General features: G+C 47.7%; 1 protein-coding gene across 2 annotated transcripts in view; it reads right to left on the bottom strand.

The window, feature by feature from the left end:
* Nucleotides 1-21,936, bottom strand: part of Dock5 (dedicator of cytokinesis 5) — a 145,213-nt gene that overhangs the window by 93,357 nt on the left and 29,920 nt on the right. For both annotated transcript variants that reach the window (XM_070016684.1, XM_070016685.1), the window contains exon 2: nucleotides 12,692-12,775. In XM_070016684.1, coding sequence (XP_069872785.1) covers nucleotides 12,692-12,775 — 84 coding nt within the window. The remainder of the gene's footprint in view (nucleotides 1-12,691; nucleotides 12,776-21,936) is intronic.

The following is a 21,936-nucleotide window of genomic DNA, read 5'->3' as shown; positions in this document are numbered from 1 at the left end:
GTCATCTGCCAATACGATTTTACAATTCTCTTGCAATTTGTTCTCTAGAAAATCAACCAGCAAAGCTGGGCACAGTGGCTCATCCCTGTAACCCTAGCTACTTAGGGGGCTGAGAACTGAAGATACCAGTTCAACACCAGCAGGAGCAGGAAAGTCCGTGAGACTCTTAACCTCCAATTAACCATAAAAAGCCGCAAGTGAAGCTATGGTTCAAGTGGTATAGCATCAGCCTTGAGCTCAAAAATCCCTCAGGGACAGTGCCAATGTTATAAGAGAGGTCCACTGGACCCATATCCTGGCCAGGCCTTGGCCAGCGGTTAATCTGGTAATGTTAGTCGTTCTCCTGAGTGGACGCAGCATCCAAGAATGTCTTATCTACATGTAGTCATCCCACGGACGTGAAGTAGACTAGGGAGAGGAAACGATCAGTCATAACAGAGATAGGACCAGTGGTTGTAGAACAAGGGAAGGTGGCTCAGTGGTAGAGTGCTTGCCTTGCATGCATGAGGCCCTGGGTTGGATTCCTCAGCACCATATAAGCAGAAAAAGCTGGAAGTGGCTCTGTGGCTCAAGTGGAAGAGTGCTGGCCTTGAGCTGAAGAGCAGAGGGACAGCGCCCAGGCCCAGAGTTCAAGCCCCACCACTGACCAAAAAGTAAATAAGGAATTACTAGAAAATGAATATTAACTCCATCAAGTAACTGCCTCAGAGCCATTGGGCTACGTCCTTCAAATCCAGCTGTTGAAAATTGCCTCTGGGGCAAGTTGGGAGTCAGGTGTGAAAATCACAGAGCTCATTCTCCATCACTCTCCTCTCCTTAGACACCTAACTCATCTCCATTACCCACCTCGTGTTCCCAGACCCGCTCTAAAGGAGCTGTTGCCATTTCTAAAAGTTCCGCGCAGCAATCTGAGATCCATTTAGTCAGTGAACTCACATTCCGACAGACGCAAGGAAAGCAAACCACACACAACGTGGTGAAGTCCCAAACCTTCCTCTATCCTGGGAAGGGAAACGATCCACACGGAGAAACAAACAAACCAAATTTCACACAGGGCTAACAGGAAGAATGAAAGAGGACAAGGGGAAGTCCGGCTTGTTGGGGGCAGGGCTAGAAGACCCTCACTGGGGAGACCCACAGGGGGCGAGGGGGGGCTGAGGGAGAGATTTACATGATTAATGTGGCAATTCATTCATTAAATATAAAACCCCTATTGAATGGAAGCATCAGGCACTGTCTTCACGGAGGAAGGAAACAGATGCATCAACAGGTCACTAGATACACAAGCGACTTTAGTGGAACTGACTGGTGATTGGGGAATCAGCAGCAATAAGTTGGGGGAGGGGGGAAAAGACTCACTAAAGGCTTGCCCAACAAGAAAAGCATCATTTGCAGTGCAAGTTATGTGGTGGTCTGTAAAAACAATCTTCATCCTCGTATCACAAGTGAAATCCGGCCCCCACGTACACATATAAAAGATCTGGAAGTTCTGTGTATCCTTCTAGGAATTAAAGACCAGAAGCCAAGCGGGAGCTGGGCTGTCAGAGAAGCACCTGGGGACCAGGGGTCCACAGAGGAGGAGCAGGTGCAAAATCCTGTTGTTTTTCTCCCCTTAAGTGTCCTGGTCTGGTAACGTAATTAGGCCAAGGTCAGAGGTTGCCTCTCCTGGGGCCAGGTAAAGCAGTCAGGTTTCCCAGGGCAGGGGGGCCCCAGGGCCCTGGGAACTGGGCTTCAGCAGGACTGGTTCATCTGCAATCCTCTCTATTGGAAAACAAAACAAAACAACACAACACCCGCAGCCCCTCCTAAACACACGTGGGGCCCTCACCTTGGGCTTTTGAAAATTAACTCCAAGGCAGGAAGTCGTCAAGGGATGAAGAGATGGTGAAAGATAATGGTAATTTTCTTGCACCCTTTTTCTTGAAATGAATCAGTCAGGCTAATTATCTTAAATAGTGTGCATTAGTGACAAGCAGGTGGGACTCCGGAGAAACTTTTTACTTTTTAGTCAGTCATGGGGCTTGAACTCTGGGCCTGGGCGCTGTCCCTCAGCTAAAGGCTAGTGATCTACCACTTGAGCCACAGCACCACTTCTGGTTTTCTGGTAGTTTGTTGGAGATAAGAGTCTCAATGACCTTCTTGCCCAGGCTGGCTTTGAACTGTGATCCTCAGATCTCGGCCTCCTGAGTAGCTGGGATGACAGGCGTGAGCCATAGACACTCCACCTGAAAGTCTTTTTTGACTTTGGAAAGCACTGAAATCTGACACCATGGCTAAAAAATAAAAAGTAAAACTATCCCTAGATGTGGGGACTTGCACCTGTAATTCCAGCTACTTGGAAAGATTTTAGTTTGAGGCGGCTCACGCAAACATCTAACAAGCCCTCATCTCAACAAATAAGCCAGACATGGTGTCATCTCAACTACCTGGGAGGCTACAGGCAGGAGGATATTGGTCAGAGGCCAGATCTGGGCAAAAATTGAAAGACCCTACCTGAAAGACAAACAGCAAAAAGGGCAAAGGCATGGTTCAAGGGCTGGAGTGCTTGCCTAAGCAAGTACAAGGCCTGGTTTCAAGGCCCAGTACTGCAGAAGGACCAGAAGGGAACTGGGAAGCAACGGATGGCTGCCGAGGCTGGAGGTCTTGGCTCCTTCCCTTGCACTGAGTGAACCAGGCCCAGACCTCCCTCAGCACACAGCCTCTCCGTGCAGTGAACTTGGCCTCCAGATCCTAGGAGCCTGCTATGCAAGTGGATCTCCTGAGAGGGAAAAACAGGAAGGTGTGGGTGAGGATGGGAGGGAAAAACTGGGAGAGAGCAAGGGCAGGGGTGACACTGTCCAAAAAGAAATACACTCTACCTGATTTAGGTAACTATAAGCCCTTTGTGCATCACCTTTATAGTAACAATAAAAAAATTAAATGTTAAAAAATGACTGTTTTTAACCTTCGGTTTGCATACAGCAGGCCTCAAAACACACACACACACACACACACACACACACACACACACACACACACACACACACACACACACACACACACACACACACACACACACACACACACACACACACACACACACACACACACACACACACACACACACACACACACACACACACACACACACGTCAGTCCTGGGGTTTTAATCCAGAGACTCGGTGCTGTCCCTTAGCTTTCTCACTCAAGATTGGAGCTCTACTATTTGAGCCACACCTCCCCTTCTAGCTTTTTGCAGGTTAATTGAAGATTAAGAATCTCATAAACTTTCCTGCCCAAGCTGGCTTCAAATTATGACCCTCGGAGCCCGATCCAGTGTCTAGGATTACAGGAGTGAGTCGCCAGTGTCCGGCTCCCTAAACATTGGATGGGACAGTCACTCACGAGGAAGGTCTCTGTAAGTCCCTGTGATGCACTGATCAGCCGGCTTTAGGGAACACACAGTGAACTTTGTGACACAGGAGATGATCAGGCTGCACGGCTGCAGGCAATAGGGCAGGATGACCACAAAACCGCAGGCCTGTCTGGAAGAGGAAGCTCTGGTTTTTCCACCTGGATATGAGCACTGTCAGTTTAAAGTAACGAAGGCTCTGGTCTCTAACACCGCATTATACAAAAACATCCTCTTGTTCCCCCCATCCTGCCCTTTACCTCTCCTTCTGCCTTTCTTCCTTGTTTTTAGGTCCCAGACCAGGACTCAAACTTGGAACACCTGCCACTTTCATTGCTTGGTAACCTACCAACTGAGCCACAGTCCCAGCTCCCTCTCTCCCTCTTTGTCTGTCATGGGGTTTGAACTCGGGCCTGGGCACTGTCAGGGACACTTGAGCCAAAGCTCCACTTCTGATTTTCTTGTGGTTAATTAGAGATAAGAGTCTCATGGACTTTCCTGCCTAGCCTGGCTTTGAACCACCATCCTCCAGATCTCAGCTTCCTGAGTAGGTAGGATTACAGGTGTGAGTCACTGGCACCTGGTTCCTTTCTTTTAATGCCAGTTCTAGGGCTTGAAACTCAGAGCCTCAAGTTCTTGCTTGGCTTTTTTGCTCACATCTGTGCTCTACCCTTTGAGCCACAGCTCCACTTCTGGCTTTTTGCTGATTAGCTGGGAGATAAAAGTCTCTCAGATTTGTCTAGCTAGGCTGGGTTTGAACCACCATTCTCAGATCTCCACCTCCTGAGTAGCTAGGATTCCAGGCTCATGGGCTCTCTTTTTATCTATCCTGTTAACCCACAAAAATTGAACACTGCAGCTAAACGCCATGAAGGTTTCTTTGGGTGGCCTACGGTGGATGGAGAAGTCTGCAGCCTCTTTAAGCAAGCAGGGACGGGAGCGGGGGAGGCCCAGGGGACAGAACAAATGTCCCCTGGGAAAGGAGCCCTCCTGGCACACGCACACACGCCACACGTGTGCCCCCCAGTGTGTCAACACTGCCTCTGGTTTGCCAGCTCCCTTTGTGTTTCCCGGATGGAAGTGGCTCATTTTCCTGCAGCCATTAGGTCTGCCTGCTGAGTCTCACCCCCTCTTCTGGGAATGCATTGCTTTCACTCAGGAAAGCTGGATGACAGGACTGGGCGTGTTGTTCTATCAGCAGCACCTTGCTTTTATACGGCCTCGCCGTCAGTGTCGTTTGCAAAGGTGAAGGAGAATTACAAAGGCATGAGTGAGGATTCAGTCATGCAAGCTATATCTGTGGAGGTCCATGGGGCTGGCATCCAAACCCAGGCCCTGACTGATTTCTTAGGAGGGTTGGACACACTGTGAGGGGAGCTGGGTCCAAAGAGAACCCACCCCAGAGCAGAGACATTCCAGATGCTGGTGAACTTGTCCAACACCTATTTAAACAGTACTAGGGAGAATGTCTGTAGTTCCAGTCACGCAGGGGCCTACGACAGGAGGGCTGCTTGAATCCAGGAGTTTGAGGTCAGTGTGGACAACAAATAGAAAGGAAAGAAAAAAGGCCTGGCACTAGTGGCTCAGACTGTAATTCTACCTACTCAGGAGGCTGAGATCTGAGGATCAAAGCCAGCCTGGGAGGGAAAGTCCATGGGATTCTTATCTCCATTGAACCACCAGAAAACTGGAAGTGGTACTGTGGCTTAAAATGGTAGTGTACTAGCCTTGAGCAAAAATGCTCAGAGACAGCACCCAGACCCTGAGTTCAAATCCCCTGACTGACAAGAAGAAGGAGGAAGGGGGGAGGAGGAGGAAGAAGAGGAGAAGGAGGAAGAGGAGGAGGAAGAGGAGGAGGAGTAGAGAAGAAAGAATGAAAGAAGCAAGGAGAGAAGAGAAAGAGAGGGAGAAATAGAGAAAGAATATGTAAAAGGATCTTATCCACTTTGGAAAACTGTTATGCCCAAAATGAAGTTGGGGAAAATGAGATCTTGGCACTATTCTGTCACTATCTATGAACACAGAATATCTTCTGTTTATTTAATTCTTTGACCTCTTCCATGATGACATGATTTTAAAGACCATAAGTCCCCCTCCTATTACGGTTAAATAAAGCAGAGGTAGAAGCAGGAGGAGAAATACATGCCCATTTGTCCTCAACTCCAAGCCTTCCTTCGGGACTTTGTCTCACACCTGTCCTTCGCTGAGTGGTGTGAGGTGCGACAGTGGGAAGGAATGTGTAACGCACTGCATCGCGGCTGGCTGAGCGACCAAGAGGCCTGAAGATAGACACACGGGACACACGTGAGCTGGGTCAGGCAGCGGCTCTCCCACACTGCACCTTCCTGACTTGCTGCTCCAACCCAAACCCCATCAGCCAGCAGCAAGGCATTCCCAAGTACTTTGGGGGGCTGAGCCACCCTCCTCAGATTTGTGGGCTGTTGGCCAAATGGGTCAACTCCAAGTGCCAGCTTATGACGGCCTAAAGGGCGGCTTACCACGCTGGAGAGCTCTGGCTTCTCCATTAGAACGTTCTGTGGATGCCTGGATCTAAGCACTGCACGTTTCAAGAATGGATTCGGGAGGTACACTCCACTGTACCTCAGAAAGCAGAAATAGGAGAAGACATTCTCTTTCTTGTAAGACTAACGGGTGTGGTGGTGTACGCTGGTAATCCCAGCTACCTGAAGAAGATCCAAGTTCTAGGCCACCCAAGGCAAAGTTAGCAAGACCTTATTCCAAGTGTGTGTGGGGGCGGGGAGAGGGGCGGGGATAGAAACCCAATCCAGGCATGGATTTTTTTTCTACAGGGAGGCTGTAGTTAGGAGGATCACAGTCCAAGGCCAGCCCCAGGCAAAGACAGACAGAAGACTGTCTCCAAAGGAATAACTCAAGTGAAAAGGGATCGAGGCACAGCTCAAGTGACAGAGCAGCCATACAGTAAGCTCAAAACCATGGCGTTAAATCCCAGTACCACCAAAAAATAACCAAACAAAAATCAATCAGTAAAAGTTTTTAATTAGAAAAGGAGGTTAAGAGGGTAGCTGAGTTCATACAGGCCCTGGGCACACACACACACACACACACACAGACACACACACAGACACACAGACACACACACACACAGACACAGACACACAGACACACAGACACACAGACACACACACACACACACACCAGCAACAACAAGCAAACAAGAAAAAAAAAAATCCTAAATGGGAGAAGAGACCATTCCAGAGGCTTTACTTTTTTTTTTTTTTTCCTGGTCAGTCGTGGGGCTTGAACTCTGGGCCTGGGCGCTGTCCCTCAGCATTTCAGTTCAAGGTGAGCGCTCTACCACTTGAGCTACAGCGCCACTTCCGGTTTTCTGGTGGTTTATTGGAGATTGGAGTCTTACGGTCTCTCCTGCCTGGGCTGGCTTTGAACCACGATCCTCAGATCTCAGCCTCCTGAGTAGCTAGGATTACAGGCGTGAGCCACCAGCGCCCGCAGAGGCTTTACTTTTTAATGAACTCCACTTAGCAACACACTTACTGCCTTGACCATCTTTTGATGCTCGGTAGTTGTTGGTGACAAACTACCAAAGGTCAAGGACAGGCAGATGCGCGGTGGGACCAAACACACTCAATGCAATGCCTCACGGCCTACTCTGCTTCCAAGGCCAGTGCCAAGACGTTCCCACGCACTGCCTGTCATAAAATCCAAGCTGCTGGGTCCACGGCCATTTATATTCAGAGAGGCAGGCTATACCAAGGATGGACTGAGAATCACAATAAGCGTACCCTTATCCTCGCTTGGGGCGGCCAAACAGTTAGATAAATCCAGACCCCAATGGTAGCTTATTCCTAGTAAACTTTTACATCAAGTTTTTTTTTTTTTCTTGTTGTTTTGGTTTGGTTTTGGTGATTGTGGGGCTTGAACTCAGGGCCTAGGCGCTGTCCCTGAACTTTTTTGCTCAAAGCTAGCGCTCTACCATGTTGAGCCACAGCGCCAGTTCTGGTGGTTCATTGGAGATAAGAGTCTTACGGACTTTCTCCTGCCTGGGCTGACTTCCAACCATGATCCTCCGATCTTAGCCTCCTAAAGTTAGGATTACAGGTGTGAGCCACTGGCACCTGGCCTAGAACTTTTAAGAACTGATTCTTCAAGTCAGTTGTGTTCCTTTTTTTTGTGGGTCTCTTGTGTGGATACTGACTATTGGGCATGGCTGATGAAGAGTTTTAAAAATCACAAAACAAAAACTAAGGAGAAATAGGAACAAAATCAATGTCAGGGTTCCAAGGACAACAGAATGTGAGTTGTTTTTTGGGGTTTTTTTTTTGGTACAAGTAGTGGGACTTGAACCCAGGGCCTTGTGCTCTTGTTTGGCTTTTTCACTCACAGCTGGCACTCTCCCGTCTGACAATGGTTACACCTCAGCCTGAAAAAAACAAACACAAAACACAAAAAACCACACATCCAATGTATTCTTTTCTTCATGGATGACAGGGACAAAGCTCATAACCACGTCACTTGCATCCCCTGAACACAAAGGCTCCATAAGGAGACTCAGCACCTACAGGGTGCAAGTAAGAGCCCACGCTGACTCCTAACTTTTTGAGGGTACCAGATCCCCAAACCCAAATGAGACAAAAACCTACAACTTGTGTAGGTAGAAAATTCCGCATCGGCTGCACGTGACACGCAACATCTGGGACATTCAGATGCGCAGAAAAGACGTGACGCTGTAAAATGATTTGCGGGCTCTGTGGCTGAGGTGCACAGAACACATGAGTGAATTTTGCGCTTAGACTCAGCCCCGTCTCCAAGGTGCCTTCTTGCGTCCCTGTAATTCTTCTGGAACCCTGGTTCCCAGCATTTGGGGGAGATGATCCCCACATTTACTTTTTGAGAGTGGATTTCTTGCCTCAGAAGCTTTCTGCGGGCCTGGCTCTATGCAGAAGGAACAACACGGGCAAACTGAGGGCCTCCTGTCCATCCCTTCGTGCTTCTTTTTTTGCATTTCTTCCAGCTTTCCCGGGGTTGTTTCTCTAGCTATGATGTTCATGCTGTTCTGAGTCTTCGGCTTTCTGTCCCGAACGCCACGCTCGGTGCTGCGCCTCTGCAGAGCTCAGGTCGATGCTGACACAGTATCTCATTTTGTTGTTTTCATCAGCGTCTGATTGTGTTGTGTGTATCCTGCAGGGTCCAGGGTCCAGAGAGTAGAGAAACTGAGGCCCCTCCTACACTTCCCCTGGGGAGGGAAACAATGGCTCGGTCTTGTGACTTCTATCGTCCTGGGTCCTGAGCTGCATGGCCTCCCACTTCGTTCGCAGCACAGGCTTTTGCTGAGCGGCTATGGTGTGTCAGGTTAGTTGAGGCCGGCCCTGGCTGAGCCTCTCAACAGCTACCTTCTTGTCGAGTCACTCAATCAACCACGGGGCAGGAAACAGCCAAAGAAGAGTCCCTGGGGCTGTTCTGCAATGGGTTGCAGGCAGAGAGCTATTTCTCTACATCTGGATGCACTCGCTTCCACCTCCCTGCAATAGCTTAGACAGATCTGGTGTGCGTATCTCAAAGGCAGGGCGGGGGCCGGGCAGATTGTGTACCCAGAGACTGCAAGACTCAGGGACAGGAAGTTGTGAGACTCAAACCCCCAAGGCCAAAAACAAAACCATGCCAGTGTTACTCTGACAGTGGGACTGGCAGTACCATCGGTCTGGCAGTATCACGGGAGTTCCCATTTTATTTGTTTTAAAGGAAGACAGGATGGGGGGGAGAGGCGGAACTGAACATGAGTTACTATTACTCAGCACTTCCTTTGACTTTAACATTGGCAAAGGACTCCTGCCCTCCGTCGTGAAGTGCTTGAAAAAAGAAAGGAATTTGAGATTCCGGCCAAGAACTTCAAGTACTCAGCAGATACAAGAACCTGCCTCTGAACTGGCAAGGCAGGCACTATTGCAAAGTTAAACCTATAAAATAAGAGTGATCGGAAAATGGAATCCACTACCATCATCTGTGAAGCTGCCCCTTGGTGGTCACTGAACAGAAGCAGCTGGCCAAGGGGCCTCTCTCCCCACCTCCCACTCCCCACCCTGGCGTGCGTCCACACTACAGGAACACAGCAGACGTTCTGTGGTGGCAGTCGGCAGGCAAAATGGCTTCTTGTTGGCGGAATCCACAGCCCGTCCACCACGCTCAAGATGAAAGCTCGGTGTCGTTGACCGTGTTTTGTGTCTCATGAGGCCAGCACTTCCCATAAGCACACTGTGTGTGGAAGGCGAGATACCAGGAGCACTGCATTGTGGGTACAGAATCAGACTCAGGCTCCTAGCTTGTAGACCTGTGTTTATAGGAAATGCTCCCAAAGCGGAAACATGACGAGTGCAGATGGGAGACCACACGTGGAAAATTATTCACCATCACAAAATCATTAGAAATGGTGTAGAAAGCCAGGGGTTGTCAACGATGCACGCCTATAATCCCAGTAACCGGAAGATAAGATCTGAAGATGGTGTTACCAAGCCAACCCCAGCAGGAAATTCCATGAGATTCTTATCTCTAGTAAACCACCAAAAAAGCCAGAAATGGAGGTATGTCTCAAGTGGTAGAGTGCCAGCCTTTAGTAAAAAAGTGAAGAGACAGCATCTTGAGTTCAAGCTCTAGTACCAGCACATACACACACACACACACACACACACACACACACACACACACACACACACAATTACCTCAGGTTATGCACCTGAGATAACTATAAAAAATAATGAAGCTGTGTGGACACCTGGGGCCCGTTACCCACATATCTCATTCTTGACGTTCTATATGCTAGCGTCCCAGAAAAGGAGAAAAGAATGTTCAGAACATAAAGGTATCATCTACTTTGTTTTGGATCAACATCAATATTCTATCCTTCTGATAGTCAACCAACACAGGACTACTAAAAACAACACACACACACACACACACACACACACACACACACACACACACACACACACGACATCTATATGCATGTACACATGACATGCACACACAAACACACAGACACAGACACACACACAGACACACAGACACACACAAGAGCTAACATGTCAGGGGAAAACTACAAAGCTAAGATCTACAAAAGGCCAGACCCACACAAGGTCAGTGCAGTATCTTGGCTGCTTTCCTGTGAGGTGTTTGCGGATTTAAGAAAAGATTTCTCCCTGAGTCTGGGGCTCACACCTGTAATCCCAGCCCTTGGAAAGTGGAGGTGGGAGGATTGTGAATTTGAGGCCAGTCTGGAATAGAGTGAGTTCCTGGCCAGCCTGTGCCACATGGTGAGACCTTGACTATAAAAAGAAGGAGGTTTGGGAGAGGTGAGGTTGAGAAGCAGAAAAGGAAGGAGAGGGAGAGCAGGAGGCTGGGGTGGGGGTGGGGGGAAGGGGGTATTAAGAACTTGGACTGTCATCAGTGAGTTGAGTATAACTTCGGACAAAATAGAATGCCACTGAAGAACATAACAAAAAAGATGTCATAAACACAAAATCTAAGTTGGAATTGTCTAACCCAATTCAAGAACAGTAAGCACCTAAAAAGAAGTCTCAGAGTATACAAAGCAAACAACCAACTTCACCATAGACACATACCATGGTTGGTCATGGCAGATTTGACACCATTCCATCAGTGCCAGAAAAAAATAAAGAAGAAGAAAAAAGTAACAAATAAGAAATTTAAACCCCAATGATCCCTACATACACAGTCTTTCCAAGGCTGTGTGGCCGAGTTATAAAACTGATCATACGCGAGCTGGGAAGGTGGTTCAGTGGTAGAGTGCTTGCCTTGCATGCATGAGGCCCTGGGTTCAATTCCTTAGCACCACATAAGCAGAAAAAAAGCTGGAAGTGGCGCTGTGGCTCAAGTGGTAGAGTGCTAGCCTTGAGCTGAAGAGCTGAGGGACAGCGCCCAGGCCCAGAGTTCAGGCCCCACAACCGGCAAACAAAACAAAACTCTAGTCATACGCATTGTATCTGCACAGTGGGAAACCTGCACCCACAGGGACCCCGTGAGGCTCATCGGCTCCCCTGACAGTGAATGAGGGCCTAGTGGGGAGAGAGGGACTGTGATTTCACAAGCCAGAGTCCTGGAATGATCTACCCATTGTCCCAAGTGTCTCAGTGATTTGGAACGGTCGCTGTGGTGGCCAGGATAAAAGGAAAGTGCCAGAATGGGGTGGGCAGAGTCCACACAGCCCTCTCAGTCTCCTCTCACACCCGGGGGAGTTACTGGATTACACTGAATTGGGTGTGCAGGGAGAGATAATACAGAACCAGGCCCTCTGCCAAAGGCCCAGGAGAGTCTGTGGCTGGAGCCAGAGCCTCTTGTGCAACCAGGTGGATGATTTAGCTCATATTTTTATGGCTAACGCCAGCTTCCTTCCCTGCAGGCTTCCCGTCTCCTGCAGTCCCTCGGGCATCCATGTGCCCGGCCTCACACGCTGCTCCAAGACACCCGTGTGGAGGATCAGAACCTGCCTCGCTCCTGCCCCGGCTCTCATGACAGAACTCGACTCTACTGGGGGCTCTCTGCCTCGCTCCTCAACTCCAGTGGGCTGGACACACTGCTGTGGTCTGCAGGGATTACACAGGGGGAAGCTCCCAGCCTGGGGTGGGCTGGCTGGGTGCGTGGGCCTGCCCTGCAGGTTCTGCTTCGATGCACGGAACCTCTGTGGAAACAGCCTGACCTACTTGGAGGAAATACGCCACGGGCCTGACCTAATTCTCTGATGAAAGAATCTCAGCAACACCCGGAAGGTCCTCGCTGCTCCCTGCTCCCCCCCACCCGGCAACCTCCGGCACCAAGTAGAAAACGACTCTTTCTTTCTATGCTTTGGGACTTGAACTCGGGGCCTCGGTTCTCTTCCTTAGCTTTTTTTCCCTCAAGGCTGGAGCTCTACCACTTAAGTGCCACCTCTGGCTTATTGCCAGTTAACAGGAAATGAAGAGTCTCATGGCCTTTACTTTCCTTGGCTGGCCTTGAACCACAATCTTCAGACTCCTGAGAAGCTGGGATTGCAGCTGTGAGCCCCTGGTGGCTAGCCTACAAAGAGACTCTTAATCAGCCACACATCCTTGCAGCTACTACAAGACAAAGGCCCTTTAACCGCCCCCCCCCCCCCCAGCAGGTCACACACAGTGGCAGAGACCAGCTGGCTGGAACCGTTCCTTGAGAACTCCCCAGATTGCTTAAGGGAGGCTCTGCAGTCCCTCCTTATTAATAAGAAACTCCTGCCGTTTTCACCTTTGCCCCATCTGGCAGGACACCAGCCACACTCACCCTCGTACATCTCCAGAATGTGGACCGTGTCGCCGATCTGCAGGGAGAGCTCCACATCCTGAGAAGCATTGTAGTTGTAGATCGCTGGAAACGAGAGAAAGAGAAAAAGGGGAGATGAAGATGCACACCAGCCCATGGCATATCCAAGTGAGGGACCGGTTTATTCCGGACACAACCCTCTGTTAGATGCTTTCACGTGAACCCCAAGTGGAGACTAGAACCCCATTTCCACCACCCAACACACATTGATTGGTTGCTTACTACGCACATCCTGTCTTAGTGACAGAGTGACAAAATGTCTAGTCGGAGTAGCTGTTCCCAGGGAACCTCACATTCTTGTGGGAGGGAAGAAAGATAGTAAAAATGTAATCACAGAAATACCTATTTAATTAAGATCAGGTAAGTGTTATGAAAGAAAAAAACAGGCTAGAAAGAGAAGCCAATGTGAGAATCTAAAATGCCACTAAACCCAGAATCTCGGGAAGGAGAAGGGCTGTGGTCTCTTGGCTTCTCTGACCCAGTATTTAAGGACCAAAGGCCATAAATGGGTGCCATGTCCTCTGTGTAGCAGAATGACAGCAAGCCCAGGGCAGCGCTAGAACCTTGCCCTAGTCCTAGATACCCCAGGGAACAGGGCTGCCCCCCACTTTCTGATCAAGACAACCTCGGGCACCCCAGTTAGGGACTGGCTATGGTGGGAGGTTGTGGAGAGCAATAGATAACTCACAACTGGAGAAGACGACAAGGTAAGAGCGTTGCACACATTATTTTACCCCAAATTGTGACTAATAAGCACATGAATATATTCTCAACATTGTTAGTCATGAGGAAATGCAAATTCAAACCACAACCAGATACCGCTTCACACCAACCAGGATGACTATAATAAAAACACTTAAGAGAGAAGGCACAGCAAAAATGTGGGGTAACTGGAACACTTGTACATGGCCAGGAGGGATGAAAAAAAGGCAGGGGTGGGGAGGTGGGAATTAAAGTGAATGCTAGTAAATGGTACATCAAAAAAGTTATAAGACCTTCTGAATATCAATTGGGCAGTTTCTTTGCCTGCCTGCCTGCCTGCCTGCCTGCCTGCCTGCCTGCCTTCCTCCTTCCTTCCTTCCTTCCTTCCTTCCATCCTGTGCCCATACTGGGACTTGAACTCAGGGCATGGGTTTTTCCACTCAAGGCTAATGCGCTACTTAAGCCACAGCTCCACTTCTAGCTTTTTACCAGTTAAGTGGAGATAAGAGTCTCACGAACTTTCTTTGCCTAGGCTGCTTTGAACCTCAATCCTCAGATCTCAGCCTCCTGAACAGCCAGGATTACAGACATGAGCCAACAGTGCCCAACTGGGTGACTTCTTAAACATGAACCTATCATTGGGCCCAGTAAATCTTCTCCTGAGACTCTACAAGGAGAAATGAAACCGTATTTACCTGAAAAATTTTATCTGGAAGTTTCTAGCAGCTCATGACCGGGGAGAGGGGAGGGCACAGAATGGCTCCCCAAACCAAAAGACATCCATAGCTCATCCCCTGAACTGGTGTGTTACCTTAAATGGTCAAAGAGGAACAGCTCTCTCTCAGGGCAAGGCCTAAAGTGCAACCACTGGAGAGAGTGAGGAGCAGCGTTTGGAGACACACAGAAGCAGTAACTTGGAGATGGAAGCAGATACTGGAGAGATGACTTAGGGTCAAGGACTGCCAGAAGCTACCAGAAGCTGGAAGAAGCCTGATACAGAGGAGCTTTAGGAGCACAGACCCACCCACACTCCCCTTTCAAAACTCTGGACTCCAGATTGTGAGATCATGAATTCCTGCTGCTTCAGTAAGTTGCTGGTGACTTGTAACAACATTCACAGGAAAGCAGCACACCAGCCCTGCCGACAACAGTCAGCAAGTACAAACAACACATCGGCCCTGACAGAAGGGACAAAAGAGCGTTCAGTCATCCCTGGCTATCTTCATTATGTAACCCCTCAGCCACAGCACAGCCTAGGCTGCTCAGAGCCCTTGCACAAAATGGAGTCACATCCATACATAACCCCAAAGCATCCCCTCATCTGTCTTGTGTATGAATTTATATGTTTATGCTAGAATAGGGGCTTCAAATCAGGGCCTTGTGGTCTGGCATGATTGATGCTCTGTCACTTGAACCATGGCTCCAGTCCAGCAGTTTGCTAGTTAATTGGAGGTAAGAGTCTTACAGACTTTTGCCCAGGGTTGGCTTCAAACTGCCATCCTCTAGATATCAACCTCCTGAGTGGCTAGGATTACAAGTGTGAGCCACCAGCATCCAGGCCTCTCCTACGTTCTAAACCAGCTCTAGATTACTTACAGCATCTAGTACAATATAAATACTACGTATGCTGTCAAAACCCTGCATTGCTGAGGAAATAATGATAAGGAAAAAAATATCTACACAGGTTCACTACAGGTACAATTGGTTTTCTAATATTTTGTCGTGTTTTGTTTGTTTTGAGAGATCTCACTATGTTAACCCAGGCCAGCCTCAGGATCACAGGCTGTCTGCCTTAGACCCCTGTGTGTCAGGATTACAGGTATGTACCACCATGCCCCGCTTCCAAAAACCTTTTATACCTCTCTACATGTTGTTTGAAGTTGTGGTTGCAGAAGCCATCAGCACAGACAGTGGGCTATAAACAGTATAATGGAATAGTACTGAGCAGTAAAAGGGAAAAAAAAAAGTTGCTACAACATGGATGCTAAGGGAAAGAGACCAGACACAAAGACCACATGTTTTCTGATTCCCTTTAGAGGTGAATCTGTCAGACAGTATTATCAACTGCTCATAGCTGGGGCTGAGACTCCATGGTGAGCAACTTACCCACTCCGGAGCTTTTCTGGGGGGCAGAAATGTCCCCCAAATGTACTGTGGTGACAAGTCACACAGCTCCCCAAATGAACACCTCTGAATGGAATAGTGAAATGCACATGGATGTTGTGGTGTGAATCAATGAGGAAGGATTTTTGTTAGTGGTGGTGGCGACTGTGGGGCTTGAAGTCAGGGCCCAAGTGCTGTCCCTGAGCCTCTTTCTGCTCAAGGCTAGTGCTCTACCAGTTGAGCCACTTCAGGTTTTTGAGTGGTTAATTGAAGATGAGAGTCTCACAGAGACTTTTCTGCCCGGGCTGGCTTCAAACTGAAATCCTCAGATCTCAGCCTCCTGAGTAGCTAGGATTACAAGTGTGAGCCACCAGTACCCGGTTTTTAAAGGAGACTTACTTCTTGCCTTCTCTCTACTGCTGAACGATCTATATTCTTCTGAGATGCAAAAACCACCTTGGAGCTTCATCTGTAGATATTCACTGACTGTACAAAGATGCGCCCTGAGCCTGTCCCTGTGACACCGCCAGCCACTTCTTCAAGGAAGTCGCTCAAATACCATTCTGCAGTCTTGGCTGCTCCCTCCCCTCCTCCATTCACTGCCTTCCCTGGAGTGGCTCCGTCCATGCCCCTCACAGATGGAAACGAGAAGCAGAGAGGTCACTGTCACAAGGACTGATAGTGACCAGCTTCATCTCTGCCTGGCTCTTAGTCACTAGGAAAGAAGCAGAGGCTCTTAAAGGCAAAACCTTGCACTAGTAGAGGCACAAACACCTCCGGACGCTGTAGGAAAACACACAAGTGCATGCATGCGCACACCTATACACCTGTGTGCCACACCAAGGGTTTCCCCCAAATCCTTCATTCTCTAAGCCTGATCATCAGTGTTCCAAAATCCACACCCCCCTCTGCTTTTAGTCACCCACCTTTGCCTCTAACATTGACCAAATTCACCCTGTCAGGACTCTGATGCTCTCCCCTAAATCCTTTGCTACCTAGCAATGCCTAACGGATTCGTGTGTGTGTGTGTGTGTGTGTGTGTGTGTGTGTGTGTGTGTGTAGTGGATGTGCGATTTGGTTTATATATGTATATACATGTATGTATATATACATGTATACACACATATATAACATAAATTGTTATATGTAATACACATATTTTATATATATATATATATATATATATATATATATATATATATATATATATATATATATATATAACATATATTGTTACATGTGTAACAATCCAAATCTCACATCCACAATTCATGTCAGCTGAGGGCTCCCTGGACGGGCTTTCCTCTCTGAATTCCACAGCGATGATCTCCAGGCACAGTTTGCCTCTGAACTATGTAAGAATCTGCTGTACTTGGCTGTCACCAATGAGAACAGAAGAAAGCCCTGGTGGCTGGGGCCTGCTTACATGGTACTTGTCTGCGCATGACGGTGTCCAGGCTCAACCCAAAGACGCTCAACCTCCAATGATAGCATTTTATTTATTTTTTGTGCCGGTACTGGGGCTTGAACTCAGGGCTTGAGGGGGGTCCCATGGCTTTTTTGCTCAAGACTAGCACTCTATCATTTGAGCCATAGCTTCACTTCTGGCTTTTGTTGTTGTTGTTGGTGGTGGTGGTGGCTTATTGGAGATAAGAGTTTCACAGACTTTCCTGCCTGAACTGGCTTTGAACCACTTTCCACAGATCTCAGCTTCCTGAGTAGCTAGGATTACAGGCGTGACACACTGGTGACTAGCCCAGTGATAACTTTTAAACCTCATGTTTGTTTCTTGTCTCAAATCCACCAAGCAGTTCTGTCTTCCTCAAACACAAACACACTTCTGCTTTCCTACCATGAGGCATGCTCTTACCACTCAGAAAAGGGACATCGGAATCACCGCGCCTGTCGGCGCCCATGGCTCATACCTGTAATCCTAACTACTTGGGAGGCTGAGGTCTGAGGACCGTGGTTTGAAGCCAGCCTGGGCAGGAAAGTCTGTGAAACTCTCATCCCCAATTAACAACCAAAAAGCCTAAGTGGAGCTGTGTGGCTCAAGTGGTAGAGCACTCGCCTTGAGCATAAAAACTCAAGAGAGAGCAGCTAGGCCACGAGTTCAAGCACCAGGACTGGCACAAAACAAAACAGAAATCACCTCTGGAGAACCACCCAGGGAGCTCTCCCTCTCAACAGCAGCTTCCTCAAGAGGGTAGTTCACCGCTCAGGAAGTCTGCAGCCTGCCTCATGTCTCTGTACAGAGGTTCCAGAAAGACCCCGATCATGCACCCATTGGACCCAACTCTGTCTTACAGCTGTTCCCTCCATCTCCCTGTCCTCCCTGCGCTGTGGGTTTGCTCTGTGTGGAGGGCCTGCTTCCCCCTACTACTGAGGTTTGTCATCTACAGGGGAGGGGTGTGTGTGTGCCATGCTGTACATCCTTCAAGGAAGGAAGCTCAGACCCTGCCTGCAAGCAGCAAAGCTGTTAGGTTGCTCCATGCAAATCACTGGAGATGACCCATGATGGCCAAGCCTTCCAAAAGCCTAGAAGCCGAGATTTGCTCTCATTAACTGAGAATGTGAGCTCCCAAACCCGGCTTGGGACTGGAGCACGCAGCAGGGCTGCTAGTCTGGTGCTCTATTGAGGACAGGAATACAGTGAGTGAACCTGATACAAAATAAACTGGAAACACTCATCCACCCCGACTCCCCGCCACTGCCAGTTTCTTACAGAACTTCCTTAGGGGTTGTTTTCACCCTAGGACATGCACAGCTATTAGAAAGCCAGAAAAAGGGGAAACGGAGGAAAACCTTGAGGCTAAACAAAACTGAATTCAAGACTCTACTCAGCCACTTTCCACAATGGATGACTTTCAGTGCCTTGGTTCTGGACCTGGACAGGATGACTGTGAATGACCTTTGACCTTAATGCTGTGATTCATGAGGTGACAATCCAACCCAGAGAGAGAGAGAGAGGAGAGAGAGAGACAGAGAGAGACAGAGAGAGAGGGAGGGAGGGAGGAGGGAAGAAGGAGAGGGGGAGGGAGAGGGAGGCTGTAATGCTTTGAACTGGCAGGCACCACCACAATCTCTTGTTTTGTCTGAGGAAATTAAACAAGAAAAAGGGAGTTGCTGTATATAAATCTCCTCCCCGGGCTTCTTGGTACAAAGTTGGAATTCTTCCCTAAGTGGCTTCGTGTTTGTGTCAGGGAAGTGTAATTTTACAGAGCTAAACAGACAAGACAGTGTGCCTACAGTTGCAACATAGTCTGCATTTTACCAAATTCATGATTTGGTTTTACTTTTTATTATTATATATTTATTATTATTATTATATGAGAGTGTGGGCGAGGGGAAGAAGAAAGAAAATTGAAGTCTTGGAATTATGCAATAAGAAGTCGACACAACAGACTTCTCAGCTAGAAACAGGATGGTTTGGATGTTGAAAAGTCTGGACTGCTAGTAATAACTCTTGCTAATGAATTAGGTTCTTTGACAAATCCCCAGATTACAACTCTCTGAAGAAGTACCAAAACACTTCATCTTTTATTAGTCATCTGATGGAATCTACAAATGAAAAAGATCCAGCAAAAGCAGAAGAAGGTTCCAATTTGAGTCATCTATAATTCAGAATATTAAGATGATCCAACTTACACTTTTTCATGACAAGGTTGGTCACTAAGTTCTACAGGAACTAAAGAGGAGGCACACTTCACCCCTGACCCTCAGTTTCACTTTATTTTTCTGTGTTCTGATCATTGGGACTTGTGCATTTCAGTTGGTACTCGACTGCTTGAGCCACACCACTTTGGCTTCTTGCTGGTGAATGAAGAGTCTCAAGAAAATGTAGAACTGAGCTGGCTTTGAACCTCAGCCTGAGTAGCTAGGATTACTGTTAGCCATCGGTGCCTGGATTCCACTCAGGCTTTTATGTGATGACGTTGTGGAAGGCTAACGATTTTTGGTCTTCCAAGATAAATACTTCAAGGATAATCATGAACTTTGACACCAAGAAATTTAAGAAAATCTGTAGTTTCGGACTGATCGCAACAATTAGGCTCTGAAACTGTGTTCTGCAATGAGGATCCTGTGGCTCTAACTGCCAGGCTCTATCCAGCCCAGGCCCCAACAATCAGGACATGAGCCCCACCCCACCACCGGTTCACCCCAGGAGCTGACCCTCAGAGAACCTTCCCTCCCTAAACACTTATGGAGGGGAGAATCTCATGATTGGTTTATTACTTTTAACTTAGAAGTTTATATCCTGAGGGTTATACATTCATAGACATTACATATATATATATATATATATATACACACACACATGCATATTCTTATACGTATATGCATATGTTCACATACATGTATACACATATGTAAATTCGCATGTACATGTGACTATATGTATATGCATATAAAGAATGTATGCATATACACACGTCTATATGTATATAGGTATGTGCATTGGAATGTATCATACCTATGTGCATATATAATCATATATAATACAGAATTATCTGATATAGAATACGCATGTAGACAGGTCCATAGTTGTAGATTGAGCATCACGATCTGGACACATTATTTCTTAGATACAAACTCAAGCATGCTGTACTGATTGGATCACTGGTCCCACGAGACTACCTACAAGCTGTGAGGTTTAAATTAATATGTGATTGGATCTGTGTGAAACATTTCAAGGAGGAAAGCTGCAACAAAGCAAGGCGGGGGAAACAGAACAAAACGTCTATGGTCTACAAATGCAGGAAGTTTCTTTCCCCACTGCTTCCTCATCCAAAAGCTGGAGGGCACAGCCCATGGACCTTCTGGTTTGTGTAGGCCAAAAAGAAGAATCTGGACGGGGGCCTGGGGCCTATGACTCACACCTGATAACCGCTGAGTGGCGAGCAGCGGTTGACCTGTCTCAGCCTTCCCCTTTCCCTACAGGTCCAGCTTCCCGCTCTGTACCTCCTCCCAGAGGCACACGCCACCATCAGCCATGACCCAGCAGAAGGCTGGATGGAGGGACTGTGGAAGTCAGAGGAGGAGGCTCGTGTCCCCGAGGGCAGGGCTGCTGACAGTGACATACAGCAGAAGCAGCACCCATTTCCGCTGCTTCTTCTGAGCATGTCTGCAGTGGTTCAACTGAGGAGGGCACCACTCAGGATACCCACAGTGTCCCCCACCGGTAGCACCCCCAATCTGTAGATACACTGTACTTCATTCATTGTCGGCCTCCGTTCCTTTCCACAGACCTCTTCGTTCTCGATAGTCAACATTGACTACAATGCAATTGAAAACAATACAATTACGGAGGCAGACGTTTCGAGGACCAAGCCCATCAAGAACACCTTCCTCCAATCGCATCACAGATGTCAGCAGGTTGGCACATGGTCACTTTTTCATTAGCAGACATGAGTTACATAAAGGAGATTTCACTGGGACAGCTCCACACCTGTATACACGCATTCCAACCACTTCCCTGCCTGTTACCTCCCTAAGCCCTGCCCTTCCTAGTTTAATGGCTCCATTTCCATGCTTGTTGATGTGCTCGACAATATTCATCCTCTTTCTCCCTCCCTAGTCCAATTCCCTCTAATGTCCCCCCCAAATGCCTGCTCTCTTTTCCCTCCTCCACTGAAATTCTTCATGCTGTTTTCATATATAGTTACAGTGTAATCTTAAAATTAATTAATCACCGTTTGCTTTGCTTTCCTTTTTCTGTTTCCTTTTCCCCTCCAGAGTTGCCCCTTATTTAAACTCATGTTTTAGGTCTGTCTGTCCTATCTATCTGTCTGTCTGTCTGTCTGTCTGTCTGTCTGTCTGTCTGTCTGTCTGTCTGTCTATCTATCTATCTATCTATCTATCTATCTATCTAATTATGTATGCAGGTATATATACATGGTCACATCCATGTATATCTTTTTTTTTTTTTTTTGGTCAGTTGTGGGGTTTGAACTCTGGGCCTGGGCGCTGTCCCTGTGCTCTTCAGCTCAGGGTGAGAGCTCTACCGCTTGAGCCACAGCACCACTTCTGGTTTTCTAATGTTTTATTGGAGATAAGAGTCTCACAGACTTTCCTTCCCTGGGCTGGCTTTGAACTATGATCCTCAGGTCGCAGCCTCCTGAGTAGCTAGGTTCTACAGGTGTGAGCCACCAACACTGTCTTACATTTATTTCTATAGCTTGATGCAGAGGAAATGAAAACTCTAAAATTTCACTGATGGTATTTCAAGATTATTCACTTTACCTTTTTGAAAGTTCACCTGAACTCCATCTTCAAATACATTTGCAAATAATCAAAAGAAGACTGGAAAAGTTGTGCAGTTTTGCCATATCTCTAAGTTCATAATAAAGTATTTTAGGTATGAGTACTCATAAAAAGAAAATCAGAGATCAAAAAATGAC

This window comes from Dipodomys merriami, unplaced genomic scaffold (assembly GCF_024711535.1).
Source record: "Dipodomys merriami isolate MVZ:Mamm:240054 unplaced genomic scaffold, mDipMer1.0.p SCAF_12, whole genome shotgun sequence".
Lineage (NCBI taxonomy): Eukaryota > Metazoa > Chordata > Mammalia > Rodentia > Heteromyidae > Dipodomys > Dipodomys merriami.
This window is presented reverse-complemented; position numbering and strand designations above follow the sequence as displayed.